At 38.1% G+C, this 19,379-nt stretch overlaps 1 protein-coding gene across 1 annotated transcript in view; it reads right to left on the reverse strand.

The window, feature by feature from the left end:
- PCNX2 (pecanex 2) overlaps positions 1 to 19,379 on the reverse strand; it is a 145,783-nt gene that overhangs the window by 63,743 nt on the left and 62,661 nt on the right. Inside the window, exons 18-21 of the mRNA XM_072331450.1 lie at positions 13,504 to 13,596; positions 12,848 to 12,998; positions 9,624 to 9,765; positions 3,780 to 3,957 (exon numbers count right to left, since the gene is read on the reverse strand). Of these exons, the coding sequence (XP_072187551.1) occupies positions 3,780 to 3,957; positions 9,624 to 9,765; positions 12,848 to 12,998; positions 13,504 to 13,596 (564 nt within the window). The remainder of the gene's footprint in view (positions 1 to 3,779; positions 3,958 to 9,623; positions 9,766 to 12,847; positions 12,999 to 13,503; positions 13,597 to 19,379) is intronic.

Consider the following 19,379-nt stretch of genomic DNA (forward strand, 5'->3'; position numbering starts at 1 on the left):
TACACATCAAAGGGTTTAGTGACACTCCAAGGCACGAGTAGTTCTTTCTGTAAAGCTAAAAGGGAACTAAACAAACTTGTCAAACATTGATATTCCAAAGTGCAGAATTCAGCAGGTATCTCTTCTCATTTGTTCTCTACAGATGGAAGTTGCTGGCAAAAGAAGCTACTCAGAGCGCTACTCATCAGTTTGGCATCTCCAACATGCTGCTGTTTGCTCCCAGTTGTGAGCAAACAGGCAGCAAACAAAACCCAACCCAGTATAAGTTGAATTCACTACTGCATCTCCTAAAAAGCTTAGAGAGAACAACCGGTGTACATCAAAAGTTTACAGGAAGTTATGTAAACAAAGAAGACTGCCTTGACTATCCAGTTTAACATCCTGCATAGTATGTACAAGAGCATTACACCCAGAGATTTTGAATGAGTAATTGTATTTTTAAAAGGCCGTTCTGCTCTGACTTAGAGAATACAGACAATGGGAGTCTTGCAAAGAAAAATCCTGGTCTGTAGCTGACAAGACAAACCTGCAGGTCGCTAAATAGAAAGTCTTGAAATAAGAAAGATTGAGAAGTCTTGATCTACTCAAACTGAAAGCTGCAAACATTCTTAAAAAACAAGTACAGAAGTCTTTTCTAAATATTTACCTTGTTCCCTCCCCATGGCAATTTGAAAGAAAAAAATAGAATACATGACATACGTTTAATAAGCCTTTAGCATTAAGATTTCATGCTCTTCCAACAGGTCAAAACGTAAGCAGCTAACTATTATGAAAATAAGTGTTACTAATTGTTTGAGATTAATAATTTTATGTTAAAAACTGGAAAAAAAAAAAAAAAGAAAAAAAAAGAAAAAAAAAAAAGCCTCAGGAATAGAAGTGAGTAGACGCTCTTGTTCTCTGCATCACTCCAGAATGGGTGGCTTAGTTGTCTGAAAAAAGATAATCTTTGAGCACTGATTCTGACTTCCATTCCTCAGCTTGTTCAGAGAGCAACACATTCATCTGGAGCTTCTGATTTGACTAAAGTACAATGGGAGAAGCATACACAGTGAGATATTCAGAAATAATCTTCCCAAAATTATTAGCAGAACATTATTATTTTATTCAAGATATGCTGCTTCAAAATTCACTAGCATGCTCGTAAACATCTGCTGAATTTAGACACCTTCTTTCCCAGTGACTGACAGAAGAAAATGATGCTTACTGCTGCGCTGCTCTGTCTGACAGAACGCAAGTAATTATTTGTGGTGTACCCATGCTTAAAAGTTACCATTGCTATGACTAAAGCAGAGCACTTGTAACGTTCCATAATTCAGTTGGATTCAGTTGACAGTATAAATGAGCAAGCAGATACCCACCATTATTGTGTAATAATTTCTGCATGGCTGTAGCTAAAGGCGCTAACAGAAATTAAGGACTCAACTACAGATGGACAGAATTTGTGAGGACCCAAAAGTTTTTAGAAATAGTGGTGCACACAGCTTGCTTGCTTGGTGCCAATGGTATGGAATACATACATCTTTATCTTCAAGTGAATATATCTCACTAAAAAGTTTCGCAACATTGAGTTAATAAAAGCCTCAGACCTTAATTACAGTAAAGAAAATTTATGTTCTTTATGATTTGAAATTAATAGGACTTTAACTACTATTACCAGCTATACTATTTTTTAGATTGGCTTTAATGATCACTGTGTAACTGTGCATGTACTTTTGTAATATATGCAATTCAACCATTTAATTTCAATTTTTCAAATGGAACAAGGACAAGTCCATTTGATGAATTAATGACGTGCAAAATTTCAGATTTAATGAGATATGGAAAAGTTGAGAGATCAATGCTAAACGCACACTTCTAAAACACATCCATAGTGCAAGCTCTCAACATAGTAGAGAGTAATAGTTATTCTAGCATAGATCGACTTAATTTGGTACACACCTTTCATTATCTCATGCTTATTGTTATTACTAGCCTTTGTACAGTGAACAGTAGTTTCCAACTATCCAGGCAACTCCAAAAACAACGCTAAAAATCCTTTACTTCTCTCTCTCCTAAAAATACATAATAGTCCACATCAGTACTCTGTAACATGCTTTAAAGGTCAACTTCTTAAAAAATAATAATAATAATGCATCCTAGAATGTCCAACTCTGATGCTGATGTTTTGATCCTTTAAAGAGCTTTGCAAAGAATTAGTTTTAGAATTAAATAAGCTGCTATCTGAACATGGACTGTCCACTGAAGTACATCAACATTCTTCTCTGGAGACAAAAATGCACCCCTTATCCTACTGGAATATGGTAATGCAACAAGTACTTAAACTGACGCAACAGAATCTACCTCTGCATCATTTTCACTGTTCACCTCTCCCCAGAAGTAAGAAGCTTAAAGGTTAATCTGACCCTATTTTAGGATCATGAAGCATGAGAGGTGTGTGTGGGGGAACCTCTTTAAAGCAGGACTTCTTAAAAGATGCTTTTAAAGCATCTCTTCTTGCTCTTTTTCTTCCTTCCTTCACGTCTAGCACCCTTCCTCTCACCCTAGCAGAGCAGGACAGAGAGATGGAAGCATAACGGTGAAGCTGCTGCTAGAGAGTAGATCAAGTGTTCATAGGAAAAAAGTGTTCATAGGAAAAAAGAAAGCCCGGGGTGCCTCACCACCTTGCTATTAGCTCTCTCTTACCTCTCTTTACAGCAGCACAGAAATAAGTCTGAAGAAAGATTTCTGTTTCACGATTGACCTGAATGACTGAAAATCAGCAAAAGAACACCAATAAGCTGGGCCTTTCCTTGGGAAGGCTGAAACTCCAGCTAAGCATGGGCAGCACTATGAGCTCATGCTCATCACATATCTCTACATATTGATAGGCATTGATATTGCTACAGTCAATATGCTTCTCTGTCTTTCTTCTCTCAGAAAAGAAATGATGCCAGCTGGGTCATACTCACACATAAGGAATATTTTAGCAAAAGAAACCCACAAAACAAAATCACCACCAACAGTAAACATTGCTAGAATTACCTCTGGACAAACTGCATCACATTTTGTGGCAATCAAGGATCACTAAATTCAAAAACAAAATAGAAAAGAATTGCTAAAAGCTTTAGGGAGGTTTTCAGTATTTAGATTTTATTAAGGTTTGGGATAAATCTACTTAGATAATAGGTAGATTAGTACAGGATCTGATCTCAATGGGGCAGGAAGGATTTGTTTTCTGTTTTGTTGTTGTTTGCTTTTCAAGTTAATACAATTAAAATACACTCCATGGAAGCCAGGAGTTAACAGAGAAAAGAGCTCTGAGGTTAAGGGCAACACTGCAAGGATAAGAGACAGAAAGAGAAGAAAAATGTTGAGTTTGACTTTAGGAAAACATTTATTATCCTGAGTATGATTAGATAACAGAATAATTTCCCAAAGGAAGTTGTTGAGTTGAACACAAGAGACATTCAAAGGAAGCACAGATTAAAAAAAACAAAAACACCCAGGCAATTGATCTGGAGGACAGCCCTGCACTAATGACCCAAGAGGCTCTTTTCAACTCAATGAGGATTTTGCAGTTGAAAATGATAGCCGTGAACTCTATCACAACACGTAAACAAAAAGCAAATGCAAAACATTGATAAGAAATCAAACTGGAACTTTGTTTTTAGCTTATTTTTATGCATAACTTCTAACGAACCCTACCGTGTATATTGATCAACACAGTGATATTGAGCACATAAATCAAACTATGAAATCTATTATTTCAGAGAAATGACAATAGCTATTATAAAACTTGCCTTGTGAAACACGATGGACATCATGAAGAAATCCAGCAGAAAATTTTCTGAAATGTCTCTGTAGTCAAATTGGAAAAAGATTACAGTAAAGCTCAAAGTAACAAACTGATTAATAGGATTGCAGAATGAAGAACGGAGGAGTTTCATCCCAGCAACTGTTATCAAGATAATATCACAGCTGTAAGAAAGGCAGAAAGAAAAATCTAATCAGGTCAAAATAATGAAAGCATTACATTATGATGATCTTAAATACAAACAACTGTATCAGACACATTCTAGATTGCTATGTATATCTCAATCTTACTGATCTCTGATATTAATCCTTTATTATTCTAATAATCATGTTAATTATCTCAAATGACACAATTTATTATAACACACTTGTAATCTGTAATAGAGAAAGAATTATGTAGCAAAATAATTGTATTAGCTATCAAAAAACAAGAACTAAAGAAGGATATCTCACATAAAACTCTTAATTCTAAAACCAGACTTGTAATTAATTACTGCAATTCAAGAATACATCTTGAACCCGCTCCACTTTAGTATTATTATTATTACTAGACATAAACTCTGTGACAGATTAGAAGTATACTCCTACTACACATTATGTCAAAATTCTGGATAGATATACCTACAGAAACGTTTGAAATTCGTAATATTGCTACTGAGCAGGTCATCCATTCTACACAATAACTCCTTCATCAGATGAAAACAAATTATGCATAGCATCTATGCATTGCAGATTCATAGAATCTGCATTTTATTCTCCCTTATTACATCAGACAGAGAAGTTAAGCTGAAGACTCTACAGTAACTGACCATACAGAAAAGCAAGAAACCAATTCTTGAAATCAATTCAGAAGTTAAAGAGCTTGGTACTGTATTTCCAAGAAGGTAATGCTTCTCTTTTAACTCCCCAGAACACTATACGATGAAGAAGAGATAGAGGCAATGTATTAGTACCCCTTAAATTTAGAAAACCGCACCAAGTCTCTGGATGTTATCTGATGTCTAAGACCTGAGGCTGTTCACACCTTCTGTTTTTAAGAGACTTTACAGAATTAGAAAGATGGTCCTGCTTTGACTGTTATTCTGATATCTTGATAATTACAGCCCACTTGGGAGGTTAGTTACTGGAAAGATCTCAGACGTACTAGTTTTAGATCACCAGGGTAGAATCAAAGCTGAAGACAAAGCACTTTGGTTCCTTCACAAGTACAAGGGGATAACCAGGCAAGAGCTGTCTAAAGCCAGCCTGTAAGAAACCCTCAGGGTAGAGGTGGGTCTGAAGGCATTGTCCTTTCTTAAGCCAATCACTCTCAAGACTGCAGATGTGAATTTTGTTGTTTGGTTGGGTTTTCTTTTATCCAGAAAGACAAAATAAGACTCCACAACTTGTGTCGGCAAGCACTCCGCTGGGCTCCACACCACGAACACTGGCATGGTGCAAGCCACTATTAAAGCGCATGGGAACAGGGTAAGAACTAAGAGTCAAACTCATGAATCCCCACTACTATAAGAATTTTCTTGTCACCAAAGCAGGAGTAAACAAGAGGGAAACTTCCATAGCAACCATTTTCCTTGTGAATGCTTAACATCTGAGACTCTTATTACTAAAAGAGGTGGGCAACACCTCCTTCTCCATCAAGGTCATTAAAAGCACATACACTGAAGCAATATTTTGTGAACTGAATCCTAATCACAGGCTGGACAAAGCCTCTCAGCCCATAATCTTTGAGTATTGTGTTCCTAGACAGGGCAAGCTAAGAGAAAAGGGATTTATTCAAAAAGCTCTGTGCACGTTCAGAAGTACATCTTGAGCCTCCTAATGAACCAGCAAGTCAAATTCAGGAGTATTTAGCAATATTAGATATCCCGAGGGCTTTCTGGCACTTGAACAAGCACATTTGGATTGCAGTTTTGCATGTTGATGCCTAAGAACTGTAAGGAATCTATTCCTGAAAAGAGAATCAAAATCTGACAGACATGTACAAGTAACTCTCTGTGAACTGAAAGGCAGATGATCTCTCTTATGTAAATTAAACACACTTCTTTTTGGGAGATATGTTGTGTTTTTGACACAGGTAAAAATAGAAGATAACTTTAATGAATACTGAGTGCCTCGATAACTAAGCAAAGTATTTGCAAAATGCACAGAAGGTTCTCCATCCTGCTGTGATTCAGGAGAATACCTGCTGCCATGACTGACACTTGACATATTAGAAAGCCCCAAACAGGTTTCATCATTCTAGGAAGACATCCAGCCTTACTCCCAAGCTGATCTTATGTGGAATTACTCCTTTGTTGTCTATCTTCTTTAATGTACACAAGGATATTTGAGGGCAGGACATTCTAAGGAATCACCAGGAAATCACTGTTTGAATGAAATGCCTATCTGACCTTATTTCTCACCTTGTCAAAGCTGTTGTTTTCAATTTTCACAAAATTCCTGAAGGGTTAACCTAAACTAAATAGATTTTGAAGCCACCAGAAGCCATCCTAATATGTCATACACAAACCAGCTGGATCTCATATTCCTTCAAAAGAAGAACATTCTTACAACATGGAGGAATTTTCACATGGAAAATTCACAAATGATGGAGCAAAAGGAAGACCTTTTCCTTATCAGATCTGTTAACATCCAGAAAATTTAACAAAACTGAAGAAACCTTTTATAAAACAATGTTCTCAAGGGGTAACTGGAAATAAATTTGCTCATTATCCCTCTTCTTTAGAGATACTGCCACACAAGACACTTTTCCTGGGGCCTTAACTCTCAGTAGAGAGAAAGCAAGAGAAAGAATGAGAAATAAGGGTTTATTTCTGAAGGCACTCTGGCAGGTAATACGGGAAGGCATTTCAGCTTGTCAGCATGAGTCCCACTAATAACGAGCACACCAGGGCCTCCAAAGTTGAAGAAACTCCTGGCTGTGAAGGCAGCTGTACTGCCTCTCCAACAAGCAAACTGCTTCAGTCCTTCTAATCACAAAACAAGATGAAAATTTCTTAAGAAATAGGATCCAGTCGAGAAAAGCTCCCAAATCAAATAATGTAAAATATATCACACAGACGGAGAGTCTTCCCTTCTCTATGGCATGATACAGTCTGATCCTTGGGTGGGAAATTACTGAGGAGTGTTAATAGGAAATAACTGTTTATATATTAAGGGTTATATTTTCTCTCCATTAGTCATGTGGTATACAAAGAACCAAGGAAAATCAATGACCCCCTCAAGGGCTTACAGACGCAAGGATCTGAGGACAAAGGTCTTGCGTATGGAACTTACATGTTAGTGTTATGGAAAGTGTATTAAAGCAGAGTGTCATAGAAAAAGGAGATAAAGAAAGTGTCCAGTCCCAGTTACAAGTAAAAGGAGAAAAGACATGAAGATCAGTAAAGACAGAAGGCAGATAGAAGACTATGCGGCAGCTTCCATTATTTCCTACCTCTATGCTCCTATTAACAGGGACAGCAGATAAGGAGAAAGCTAATAAGGATCAGAAAAGGCAGGTTTTGTACCTTACAGGTTTTAAAATCACAAAGAATACACTGAGTTCATCTTCCTTGCAATACACTGATGCAACTGCATCCTGGGTAAACATGGCAAAAAACAATTTGTACCACTAAGGCCAGCAGCAGTCTTGCCTCAGCAACATTCATCCAGCAGTTTGAAAGGAGCTACAGTTCCACCACCGCCAGTGTAAAGGATCAAAGACAGACTTGAGTTGGAAGGGACCACAAGAATAATAAAGTTCCAACCCCCCTGCCACAAACAGGGTCACCAACCTCCAGATCTGGTACTAGACCAAGTTGCCCAGGGCTCCATCCAACCTGGTCTTTAACAGCTCAGGGATGGGGCATCCACAACCTCTCTGGACAGCACCTCACCACTCTCTCCATGAAGAACTTCCCCCTGACATTCAATCTAAACCTTCCTTTCTTGAGCTTAAAATCATTCCCCTTTGTCCTATCACTATCTACCCGAGTGAAAAGTCGATTCCATTCCTTTTTATAATAAATATAGTCTACCCTCCCTATGTCATACCATATCTTTGACTGAGATCTGGGCGTACCTGAATGGAACTTCTTTGAAACAGCAGTCAGGAATTGTATTTTTACAGGGATGATTAATGGTCGTTTCAAATCTAAAGTAATCACACAAACACATAGAAGATGGGGAAGGAAAACCACTGTTGTGTTATTCTCCTACAGGCTAAACAGTCAGAGACAGAGAAATGTAATTACTTACTTTAATCTCAAGATTTTTGAGGGACTGACTCACTACTTTTGAATGCTCAAGGGAGGCAATACTTTAAAGTGTAATCTAGCTTTGAGGAATGACTATGTAAAAACAGTACCTTCTTAACTCTAGGTGTTTGCTCTGTGCATGTATTCAGTCACGTCTGCTAACTACTAACAAATGATATTTTGATTACTGTTTAATTCTCCCAGTCTCGCAGAAGCAAATACAGAAATGAGCATGAACTCGGTCTTACTCTGTGCAATACACCTAAACCCCTGAACACCTTTGCCTTCACATCTCCCAAGGCCTGGGAGAAAAAGGTCCATGGGGAAGTACACAGGCCATCCCCAAGTGACCACCGGGAGCCTCTCTAAAAAGTAGTTGTTATTAGGGAGGAACACACTGAAAAGCCTGACTAATGCCATAGTACTAGTTTCAGCCCCCAAAAGCAAGGGATAGAAGTATTTATATATGTCATATATATATATATACACACACACACATAGGTATGCAAAAAATATATGTGTATATATACATATATACATACATATGCAAACATATATATATATATATATATATATATATATATATATATATATATATATATATAAAATAAAAATAAAAATGTCTATTGTTTCCAAAGCTGAGTTATTCTTTCAGGGAGAAAAATAAGCAAAACATGCATATTTTTTTTTAATAAAAATTTAATGCAAAGCTTAAAATCTGAACTCTTATCAATATTTTAGGAACTCCTCCTCCTCTCCACAGCAGTTTTTCCTGTTACTGGAACCTTCCTCCCTGAACACTAGCTGTTTCTTTGTTTTTATTATCATCTGCGTCACTGTCATTCTGATACAAAGACTGCAGAAACTCTGCTCACTGGGGATACTGCAGAAACTAAGCTTGCTGAATATCTGCAGTAGGTAAGTCACCAACCAAAATATTTACCATAAAAGGCTGTCTCTGCAAGGATCATACTGTGAGTCCATGGATCAGCATTGCCAATTCTGCTTAATATCAGAGACAGACTTGAGGGTAAAAAAAATACCTCTTACTTATCTTTCTGAAACCTCTCTTAATGCAGGACTGCCTGCCATTCTATACTATTAAATATTTTATACAGTTTAGCCTGACCTGAGTGGGAAAACTGCTGATAACTCCTTTGGGAGACAATGCTGTAGTCCTAAAAATCCTCAGTTAGGAAATGTTTCCTGATATCCAGCCTAGATTTCTCATTTTCATCTGATTAATTCTAGTTACCCCACTGTGTTTATACTCATCAAACACCTGCTGCCTGGTATAGTGTGTCTTGCTTTTAAATTGACATTTAGACATTCCATATATATTTCTATATATATCTCTTTAATCTTTTAATTTCTCTGTCTCTCACTGGGGTCATGTCTTTGAGAATGCTAAGGCAGCTTTGTTTTTTTTTTTCTTTCAGCAAAACCAATGATTATTCTATATGGAAACTATTAATGGCACGCGCAAACTGTGACAAGCAGGCAGACTTCTTTGAGGAACAAATTTCATTTCTCAGTCTTCAGTCTACGTCTGAATAGTCTACTAATCACATGAATGAGTTATAATCAACTTACTGTGTACCAAGCTTCTTGTATTTACTAATGGAGAAAGCATCAATGGTGAGGGCATTCAATATTATAGCTGGATATAAGACATATTTCTCAAAGCACTGAAGCCACACATACAGTCTTTCAAACCACATCAAATGAGCAGCATCTAAAATAAAAATTCAGACAACAGAACATTTCATCAAATTGCCCACATTTTTGTACTGCAAGACTGTAAAAGCAAAGGAATGAGTTAGCTTACATGAACAAGGATAACTGACCAACTTATGGCACAAAGAAATTCCTAATTCTTTTGCAACGGGGAAATCATTCAGCTCTCTCAATTTAGAGAGTATCTGTTTAGCTTCTTAGAATTGTGTTCATGAAAAAAATCTCAGAAATGATAAGAGGTGGTCCATGTAGATTCTATATGGTCCATGTAGATTCCACCACTAGTCACTGAAGTGAATAGCACCTCTAGTGATGTAATTGCTCAGGAGAGACTCTCTTCAGTGCTGACCTGGTGGATGACCTACAGAACCTCATAAGATTACCTTGGGCAGAAGACTTTTTTTTTAAACAACATCATAGGCTTAATGGGAGAATTAAACAAGAACTGAATGCTCTGTGAAACTAAATAGCTATGTGAGAACCTAGTTGAACTGAGTACAGAAACATCAGTGTATGGAAAAGAGTAATGTTTATTCTCAGCTGAGGTAGACAAGGTCATTGGGGAAAAAAAAAACAACAGAAAATGCAAAAAGGCAAAAGTTGGTATTGAGTCAGAAATAATAATGCCAGCTTCTGAATTTCCAGTACTCTTCCCTGCAGAAATGGAAATAATTGTGTGTAAACAACCCCCCACACATATAACTTCTTAATGACAGGAAAAGAAACATGCTGAAAAGCTACCTCCTAAGCTCATATACACCGCAAGATATCTATTTCAGAACCCAGCTTTTATTTTCTGTTCCTCTCTCCTTCTCCTAATTGCTCTCAGAGCTCCTGATCTCTACTAAAGAACTTCATCTGGCTGTCCAAAGCTGAGCTATGTGTAGGAACTCAGACCTGAATAAAGAGATGCGCATATCAAGTAGACCAAAAGGAAAGTAGCCACAGAAGCAAGGCATGTATAGACAATGCAGTGAGAAAAAAAGAACAGATATTCAGAGGGGACCCTAGGGAAAGAAATGGATGATTTGAAAATGGCTCAGATGAATCTGTGGGGTATAAAAGTAGCAGTGATGGAGAAGGAGAAGAAAAGACAGCCTAGCGTGTTAGGGTTTTTCACACAGCCTGGCACTTTCTATGCATCTATTGTACCATAAGCTCACTCTTTCTTCCTGCAGTCAGTCAAAATAACGAGAAATAAATGAGGTATCTCATAGGTGCATCATGAGAACTGTTCTCATAATTGCTATACTGTGGAGGGCCTGAAAGTCTAAATGGCTCATCTGAAGCCTATGAAACAAACCCAGAGTAAACTTATGGAATTGTCATTACCAGCTGCTCATCTAATTGCTAGCAATCATTCATTTTTACTACAGGACTGCACTTGCCAAAAATTATGAAGTTGAAAATGAAATTCTATGCAGTAAAAGCTCCCAACAAATCCCCTGTTCGATGTGTTTGCCTCATTACTGTCTATGCCTGACAACAAGAGGATACTGTCTTTTTCCAAACTTCTCTTCCTATACACATAGAGAACCTTTAAACTCTGCTCCTACATTTTTCTTACAGGGTAAAGGGAAGAAGACAGTCTGTCAGACATATCTATCAAAGGGATTACACAACCTTCTACTCAGCTTTTCTCATCTCAGAACATAATAAAAAGCCTCTACAAAAGCCCAAGAGATTGGGGAAAAAACAACATATAATGTATATAAAACTCCTGTTTTCTCACACAACATCACAACGTTACAATAATTCTTAAAACCCAAAGTAAGGAATTAGATCACACGTAATATCAGGAATGCAGAGGAAGCAAAATAGCCTGCTGCTTGCATCAGGTAGTGTGGGAACCTGATCTCAGAGCAGAGAGAAACCTGTCTGTTGAGATCAGTCTGGCAGATCTCTGCCTTCAAGCTTTTCAAAAGCTGAATTGCTGAATTTAGGAAAATGTTTCCTGACAAATGAAGACAGATTTAATCAGAACAAAGCAAAGAAATCCCAGGTTAGTCTTTTTATTATTAAGTTGATGTAAAAAACAGTGAAATCTGGACATTCATCAAAATTACTGATAATCAGTGAGAGAAAGCCCTGAGCAATGTTTTCAGCTGGTCACGATCTTTGAAAAGTTCTATACTTCTACTACACTTCATGCGTTGCAGTAGAAGTTAAAAGGCAACCTTCAGTAAGGTCTCTTGGGTAGTTTTTCGTACCCAAGCCTTGTTTGGAAAGTAATTGTTTTGAAAGACATGATTTTTTTTTTAGAGATTTAAATTCTTAATGCGTGGTTTTGCTCAGCGACTCTTTTGTTGTTTAGCTGAAGAACAGACTAAAGTCTCTCAGCAGACTGTGTTCTGACAACATTGCCCTCAAACACCTCAGAAACATATACTGAGAATGATTAAGGCAGAGCATCCATCAAGAAACGACAAGCAAGCTTTTGGCTGGTAGCAAATAAAAGATGAGAGCCAGGGGAAAAAAAAAGCCATCCTTCTCAAAGTATGCTGGTTGCTTGTGGAACAAGAACAGGAAATCAGGCCCCAGCATTCTAAAATATTTACAGATACTCCTATGCATCATGACACCACCTGTTGAAGCCAGCAGACATAAGAAAGAACAAGTTATCAATAAATCTTCACAATTTCTTCCAATTTTGCTGTTCTTCTAAAGGCGCTACAATAGAAATTAAAAATAAGTTGCATCATCCATACTGTTCAAATAATACATAAAGGATTTCTTCTTTTTGTCATACAATTTAAATGCCAACATATCAAGCTACACAACAAGTAGTCGGTACTGTATTGCAAAAGTAGAAAGCAGATCAGATGATGGCTCATGAGAGCCCACTTAAGGCAACTAAGAAGATTAAGGGACCTTAAGGGACCTTATTATTTGACATACAAGAGAGGCTGAGGGAGCTGGAACTGTTTAGCCTTAAGAAAAAAACAAAACACTCATGAAACATCTTATCAAGTGGAAAACAAATTATTCCTGCTGCTTTGTTCTTTCTGAATTTTTGTTTTTAAATCAAGACATGCTGCAAGCCATGACATCCATTGTTTAGATAAGATTTCATTACAAACCTCTCACTTCCCGTTGCTGGTGTTCTTTGCTTTTAAGTATGGGGTGGGAGATCCACAGCCAGGGGTGATGCTTGCGAAGCTGAGGAAGTATGTAATGTGTTACAAATCCCACGGTCCACGCTAAAGCAAACAGGACAATGCTGAGAAATGGCTAGGCCAAATGAGAGAATAAAAGCATGGTTATAATTTGCAAATAACCTTTTGTTTGTTTTAAAACATGTCCTAAAATGGGATTTCTGCTCAATTAACTTTTTCCCCCCCTCTCATGTTCAAATTGATTCCACAGGTGGATGTATGTATAGAAATATAAATTTTACAGAGACAATTCACCATTTTCCCCCCTAGGTAGAGGAGAAAGGCAAATGATTGGGTTTATCCATTCTGTCTCTCAGGTTGCATACCATAAAAGAGGTGCACGCTTGCAAAGGCTTAGGGAAATGGACACCGAGTAAGTAATATTTTGCCTGATGCAAACATCCACAATCCAATTCACACTGCAGATCAAAAAGCATTAAGTTATCACAGTCAGTAAATACATTTTCTCAAACTTCTCTTCCCCCAATATCTTCCAGCTAACGCATCCTGTGGTTTTACATAAGAGATAATACCTTAGGAAAAAAAAAACAAACGAAGAGAGAAAAAGGACAGATACATACCCTTAGTGATAGAAACACAGTGCTGGCACTCACAGCAAACGACAGAACAGCTGCTGCTGTGCAGACAATGAGATCCGATTTCAAAATTTCTTTCTGTGAAAATTATTATATACCAAATTAGCACGCCAATACCATTTCACCTAGACAAAGTAAATGACTCTCTTCTAAATGACTTGCAGGCTGTATTGTGGCAAGGCTAATCATCACTCCCTGATACAAAAGTATTCTCTCCGTTCTGCTTTGTGCAATTATTTCTTCATTCGCTGGGTGTGTCAAAGAAACCGCGTTTATCTTCATTGTGACTAACTTCAAATTATATTTTTAAATTTGGTTTTAAGACCGGATAAATGAAAGCAATACATTTTTCACGCTGAGCCTAATTGTATTTAAGGCAAATAAACTCTTTCACATTATGGCATTTTTATTTTTGGAAATATAAATTCTGGTTCCATTACCTATCTGCAAGCGTTACAATTTCTTTAGATTTGCTTGCATTGCTGGAATGACTCATGCTTTTCCGTAATGCCTTCAGAGAGACAAGTTAATATATTTATTATGTTCTAAAGTGACATGTCCCATTCTCCAATTTTCTGTATCAGAAGTCAAATTTCAGCAAGATTTTATGGGTTTCAGACAAGGCCATTTCTCTGATACCTCACAATGATAATGCAAGGACAAGTCTGCCATTATATAAATGTTTATAAGTAGGGTAGTAGTAATTTTGTTTTGAAAGACTGGAAAAATACCATGGTCTTTCTAGACCATTTGTCTAGCGATTAAAATGTCATTCTCAGTAAACAAATAAACAAGATAGCTTTTGAGCTCTGTGATCTTCTGAATTGTACTTCAGAGGTCACTCAAATATACAGGAAAATCTTGTCCTAGATTTGTGAGTGGAATATTCAACTTCAGCAGTCAGTATCAGTGTTAAGTTATCACATGCGTATATTATCACTTACAGATCTTGGTTTAAAAACTGATTTGTGCTGCAATTCAAAATCACCTAGAAATACCATGTGGAATGAAACAGTTTGTTAGAACTTGAAATTCATCCAGTTTCCTAGTGCTCCTATCTAGGTAACTGTCCTTTACCACATCAGAGAAAAGGAGAAAAAAAACAAAACAAAACACCACAACCATAAAATATTGATGGAATAACAAACCTAAGAAAAAGGGATAAGAAAACAGAAGTGAACAACAGACGGGTTGTGAATTACAAGAGGAGCTGGTAGCAACCACTATATTTAGGCTGCCTGTCGTTCTTTTACAAGATGCTTCTTAGTAAAAGGTCACCAGCATCAGCACTTCCACATACTGCAGCAGGCCTTTGAAATTCAGCAGGACTAAAAAGCCTTCAGGCTCAAGAAGTACTTCTGCTTTGTCCCATGAAACTCTAATCCCATTTAGCTGAATTCCCGAGTTTTATTAACTTGTCCTTGCTTTTCTCAGGTTGCTCAGAGAAACATCCTTCCAAAAGAGCAGCACTCCCTGCACTCTTAAAGCTATGTCCTCTGCAGATGGCAGTGTACTCAGCAAGGACTATAAACGTGAAGGCACAGAGTTAGGTTGGACTCTTCAACCACCTTCACAAAACACATTTCTGCCGGCCTTGTCCCATGCTTCTTGTCTATTTTATGGGTCAGGAAAACCACACTAGGGATCTTACAGAAAAAAGTCTCCTCTGAACAAACCTTTGATCCCTACACACCACCACAGGTTCTCTTGAGTTGGTTTATACCTCCTCTCACCACAAAGTTGTATACTGAGGATTTCCTGTGTGCAGCAGTACTAAAAAATCACGGTCAAAAACCCAATAAAGATGGATAAGGGATTTAGTACCAACTCATAAAATTGAAATTTTTAATGTTTTCAAATTTTTAAAGCTGTTTCATGTGTCAACTTAAAGCAACAGCGTTTAGACTGCAAAATTCATTACCTGAGAAAGCTGAGCAGTGCCACGTTTACATGGCCCTGTGCTTCAGCCCTTTGTGGAGATATATTATGAAAGACTTCATTAAGTACCATTATCCTGCACGACTGAATCTAACTACTCAATCACCTAAAACAAGCTTATAGAAACAGTTACACACAAACCGTATTTTCAAGCTTCACAACCAGAAAGGATTACTATTATAATGACAGCTGAGTGGTTATCATAATCAGCTGACTGAAGAAGCTGCCATTTTAAGAACTGTATCAAATCAAGATTTAGTCATAAAGTCAGAAGTAGTGATAACAGTGGCTACTGGAGGCAGGAGGAAAGGCACCCTTGCTTCCTGTTCTGTACAGAGGCCAGGTCACCAACAAGCAAAGTGTACTACACAGACTGTATTACACAGGACTGGTATTTCCCATTTCTCCCCATCTTTGCCTTTGCAAGTGCTTTTTCTAGGGCGCTGTTACTGCTTTTGACACATTATGGATCATGTATAGGAAAAGGCCTACATTTTCATAGCAGTGCTCACTATTCAGCTATTTGAAACCAAATTCTATAGTTGTGTTCCAACTTTGGCAGTATCTAGAGTGGCTAAGGTTTTATTTATGGTCAGGCTTAACCCTTTGCACACTACTGCTTCAGCTGCTGGGATTCACAGCAGGTCTCACAGGAGACAGGAGACCCTTCTTGATGTGGCAGACACATTCAAGCTTCTCACAGTTTAGTTCTTTTTCCTTCTAAAACAAAGATGGGCAGGAGTAACTTTGTTTTGTGTGAGGGCATAATGGCCAAGACCCCCAGGAAATGGCTCACCCTGGGAGTTGCTCCCTGCCTGAAGGAAATTTAAAGCTACCTTCCAGCAGGATGCCCTGGGTATCCATCTACAGGTTGCTGCAGATGGGTCCTGCAGCACTTGCCTTCAGCAGGAAGGGGAGGTGCCTAAAGACTCAGTAAAAACACAAGAAGGAACATGACTCCACAGGTATAGCAGTGAGCCATACAAAGGGAGGCAGAGCAGGATGCACAGACATGTTCTGGTTCTTATTCCAAGGCTGCCTTTTCCGTAAGATGCACAACAGCCATTTCATATAAAACTGACCTCAGTTTGTACCTCTCTGTGAGCTGTTTGAAGAGCTGACAGCAATATTGTAAGAATGAGCCTTACTCAGCTCACAGAAGAGAACCACTATACATTTTCAGGAGGAGACTGAATGCTGTGAAACTCAAAATGAGTGAAGACATCATCCTGCTGTCTTCATGGATGGGATGTAGGACCTTCTCCTACTCTTGGAACCTCTTTATCTTCCTAGCTGCTACTAAGCACATGCCTATCTTAGACACTATTCTGTCCTGCATCTGTCTAAAGCACAACTGCAAAGTCAGTTCCCAACCATAGACACTTACAAACTGACTGCTGAGCCACACTACAACATGATGCTTAAGTCCCTTATTGTAATCAGTCCAACACTGAAAAGTTAACCTCTGATCACAGTTAATCTCTCTGCAATGAGAAAGAGCCATTACCACAGTGTTATAGTTGGGATGAAAACAGGTGTTTTCATCCCAACCCAACAATATTACATCTCATGCCTCAGAGATCTTACATGTTGCAGCAGGATTTGTTTGTTTAAAAATTATTATTTTCAATTACACTTTTGAAGCTTTGTACAAATCCTTTCACTAGTTACACGTATGTTTGCATTAAAGACCAGGAAGGAAGCTGGGTTTGAATTTAACACATTAATAACTTCAGGCCACTAGTTAATCTAGCAATCAGCCATGTGGATGCCTACAGGAATTAATTGTAAGGGTAGGAAGCTCCATTCTCAATGCTGAATGGGAAATAATCCTTCACAGCTGCTTCATAATTCAGGTTTCCGAAGCTGGCAACTCTTACACAGTTATTCAAGCAAAGGAAAATTGTAAAGGTCATGGAACTAAACATTAGAGATGATGTATTTATTACTGCTAACATTAATATCAAGCCAGTAGAGAATACAATAGATTAATTTTCAATATCAACTAATTGGCTGCTTTCAGCTGTTTAATGATATGAATTAATTTTGTGTATCTCAGCATTTCTGATTCAAAAGGGTCTCATTTAAATGTCATGTTATGCACACCATACATGAGCACACAGACCAGAGCAGGGCTGGGCTGCTGTGTGGCATTTTGACGTCCTCTGACACTACTTTTAAAAGTCAGTTGAGTCCTACAATCTACATGTGATTGTTATTGCTGAGGTTGGTCAGCAGAGATCGTGACTTGATTGTGTTCCTCAAACTTGAGGCACGTGCACTTTTCAGTGCTTCAGTTCTTCCCTACTTGCTGTATTGGCACTGCACTGTGAGATAGCAGTGGGAGCCCCCTCGCAAACTGGTTTAAATTGTTTGAGGTACCAGTTAACACAGGAACCAGACAAAAAGCTTGCATTACCCAGAAAGCGCTCTCTTGTTCTTTAAGAGATCTTTCATTGTAGAACTAGCACTACTAACTGACACAGTAAGCAAACAAATTTGCTTACTGCTTTTATACAGATTGAAGGGAACCATCACAGAAGAAGAGTAATGCAAATAAGTAGGAAGCTTCAGCATCATTAAAGGTAAGCAGCCTCTGTCTAGAAGCAGCAGCATAGGGTGTTAAATGCACAGATAAGTGCCAGTTCCCCAAAACCAAATACACTCTGGAGAGCAAAAGGTGTCAGGTATCCCACTTAATCAAATGCAAAACAAAACAAAACAAAACAAAACCCCAACCAATAAACAAAATCGATCAAACAACAATAAAAAGCAGTGCTAACAAAACATGGCAGTAAGGAAACGTGACAAAGAAATGGAATCCTATGCCTGACCTGTCACACAGCAGTCATCTCTATGGTTCTATGTCCTCAGATCCATCAGATCTGCCCAAATGTCATTGAACCACATAGAAACGGTGTGAATATGACATCAGACCACTATACACATTACTGACTATATGGGAGATTGGTAATCACAGCCTGAACCTCTGATTAATCAGCTGAGGCAAGTATGGGGTCAGCTGTGGGAGCACAGGTGAGAGTGATGTAGCTGTGCTCCTGGAAGGGGTGGAGCTCGACTCCATCCCCTCTGAGACCTCATTTAAGGGCTGACTCCCACTGAGGCAGCATCTCTTGGAGATTGCTCACCAGTGAGGACTGCCCCAGCTTCTTCAGCCAAGGCACCACCACTGGTGAGTTTTCCTTTGCTTATTCCTTCTGTACATTTGCTACCATCTGTATATTAACAACCAATACACTGACACAAGAACAGGTATAGAGTCAGCAGCATGACTCCATTTTCAAATTACAGTCAGGATCTTAGATGTGACTTGTCCATTCTCTTCGTGATTTTTTTCCTCTTTTCCCCCCCTCTCCAAATATTGAAGGTTTGTTTAATTTTTCCCTTTGCACATTGAAATGCAACCAGTTACAAGGACAGCTGCATTAACTGCTTCAGTCCTCTGGCAAGACTCCATCTGCAGAACAGATGAAATCACTCTATCCTGCTCCAAGATGGGTACTATCAACAAAAGATGCAAGTAGAATATAAATATCAGAGAATGAGAAACTTTCAGTTACATCTGCAATACATTGCCTATGTATGAGAAAGGACTGACAGCGTGGCAATAATCAACACACCAAATATAACAAAATTTTAACATAAATACTTGTTTACTTTTTCTGTTACATTCATACTGCAGTGTGGTGCTGGTGCAAACTGTAGTTTGTAAGAAGCTGTAGCTCATTATAGATGACAAGAAAATAACATATCACTTAATCTTATGTGGGCCTTATAAGAGTAAGCGCTTTAAAGCAACATTATACAGCACAGGAAATAATCTATGCAGCAGCTAAGCAATGAGAAGTGGAAAACATAGATAGTGTGGGATCAACTCATATGCTTAACTTAGACTATGTAAC

The sequence above is a fragment of the Excalfactoria chinensis genome, chromosome 3 (assembly GCF_039878825.1).
Source record: "Excalfactoria chinensis isolate bCotChi1 chromosome 3, bCotChi1.hap2, whole genome shotgun sequence".
Classification (NCBI taxonomy): Eukaryota; Metazoa; Chordata; class Aves; order Galliformes; family Phasianidae; genus Excalfactoria; species Excalfactoria chinensis.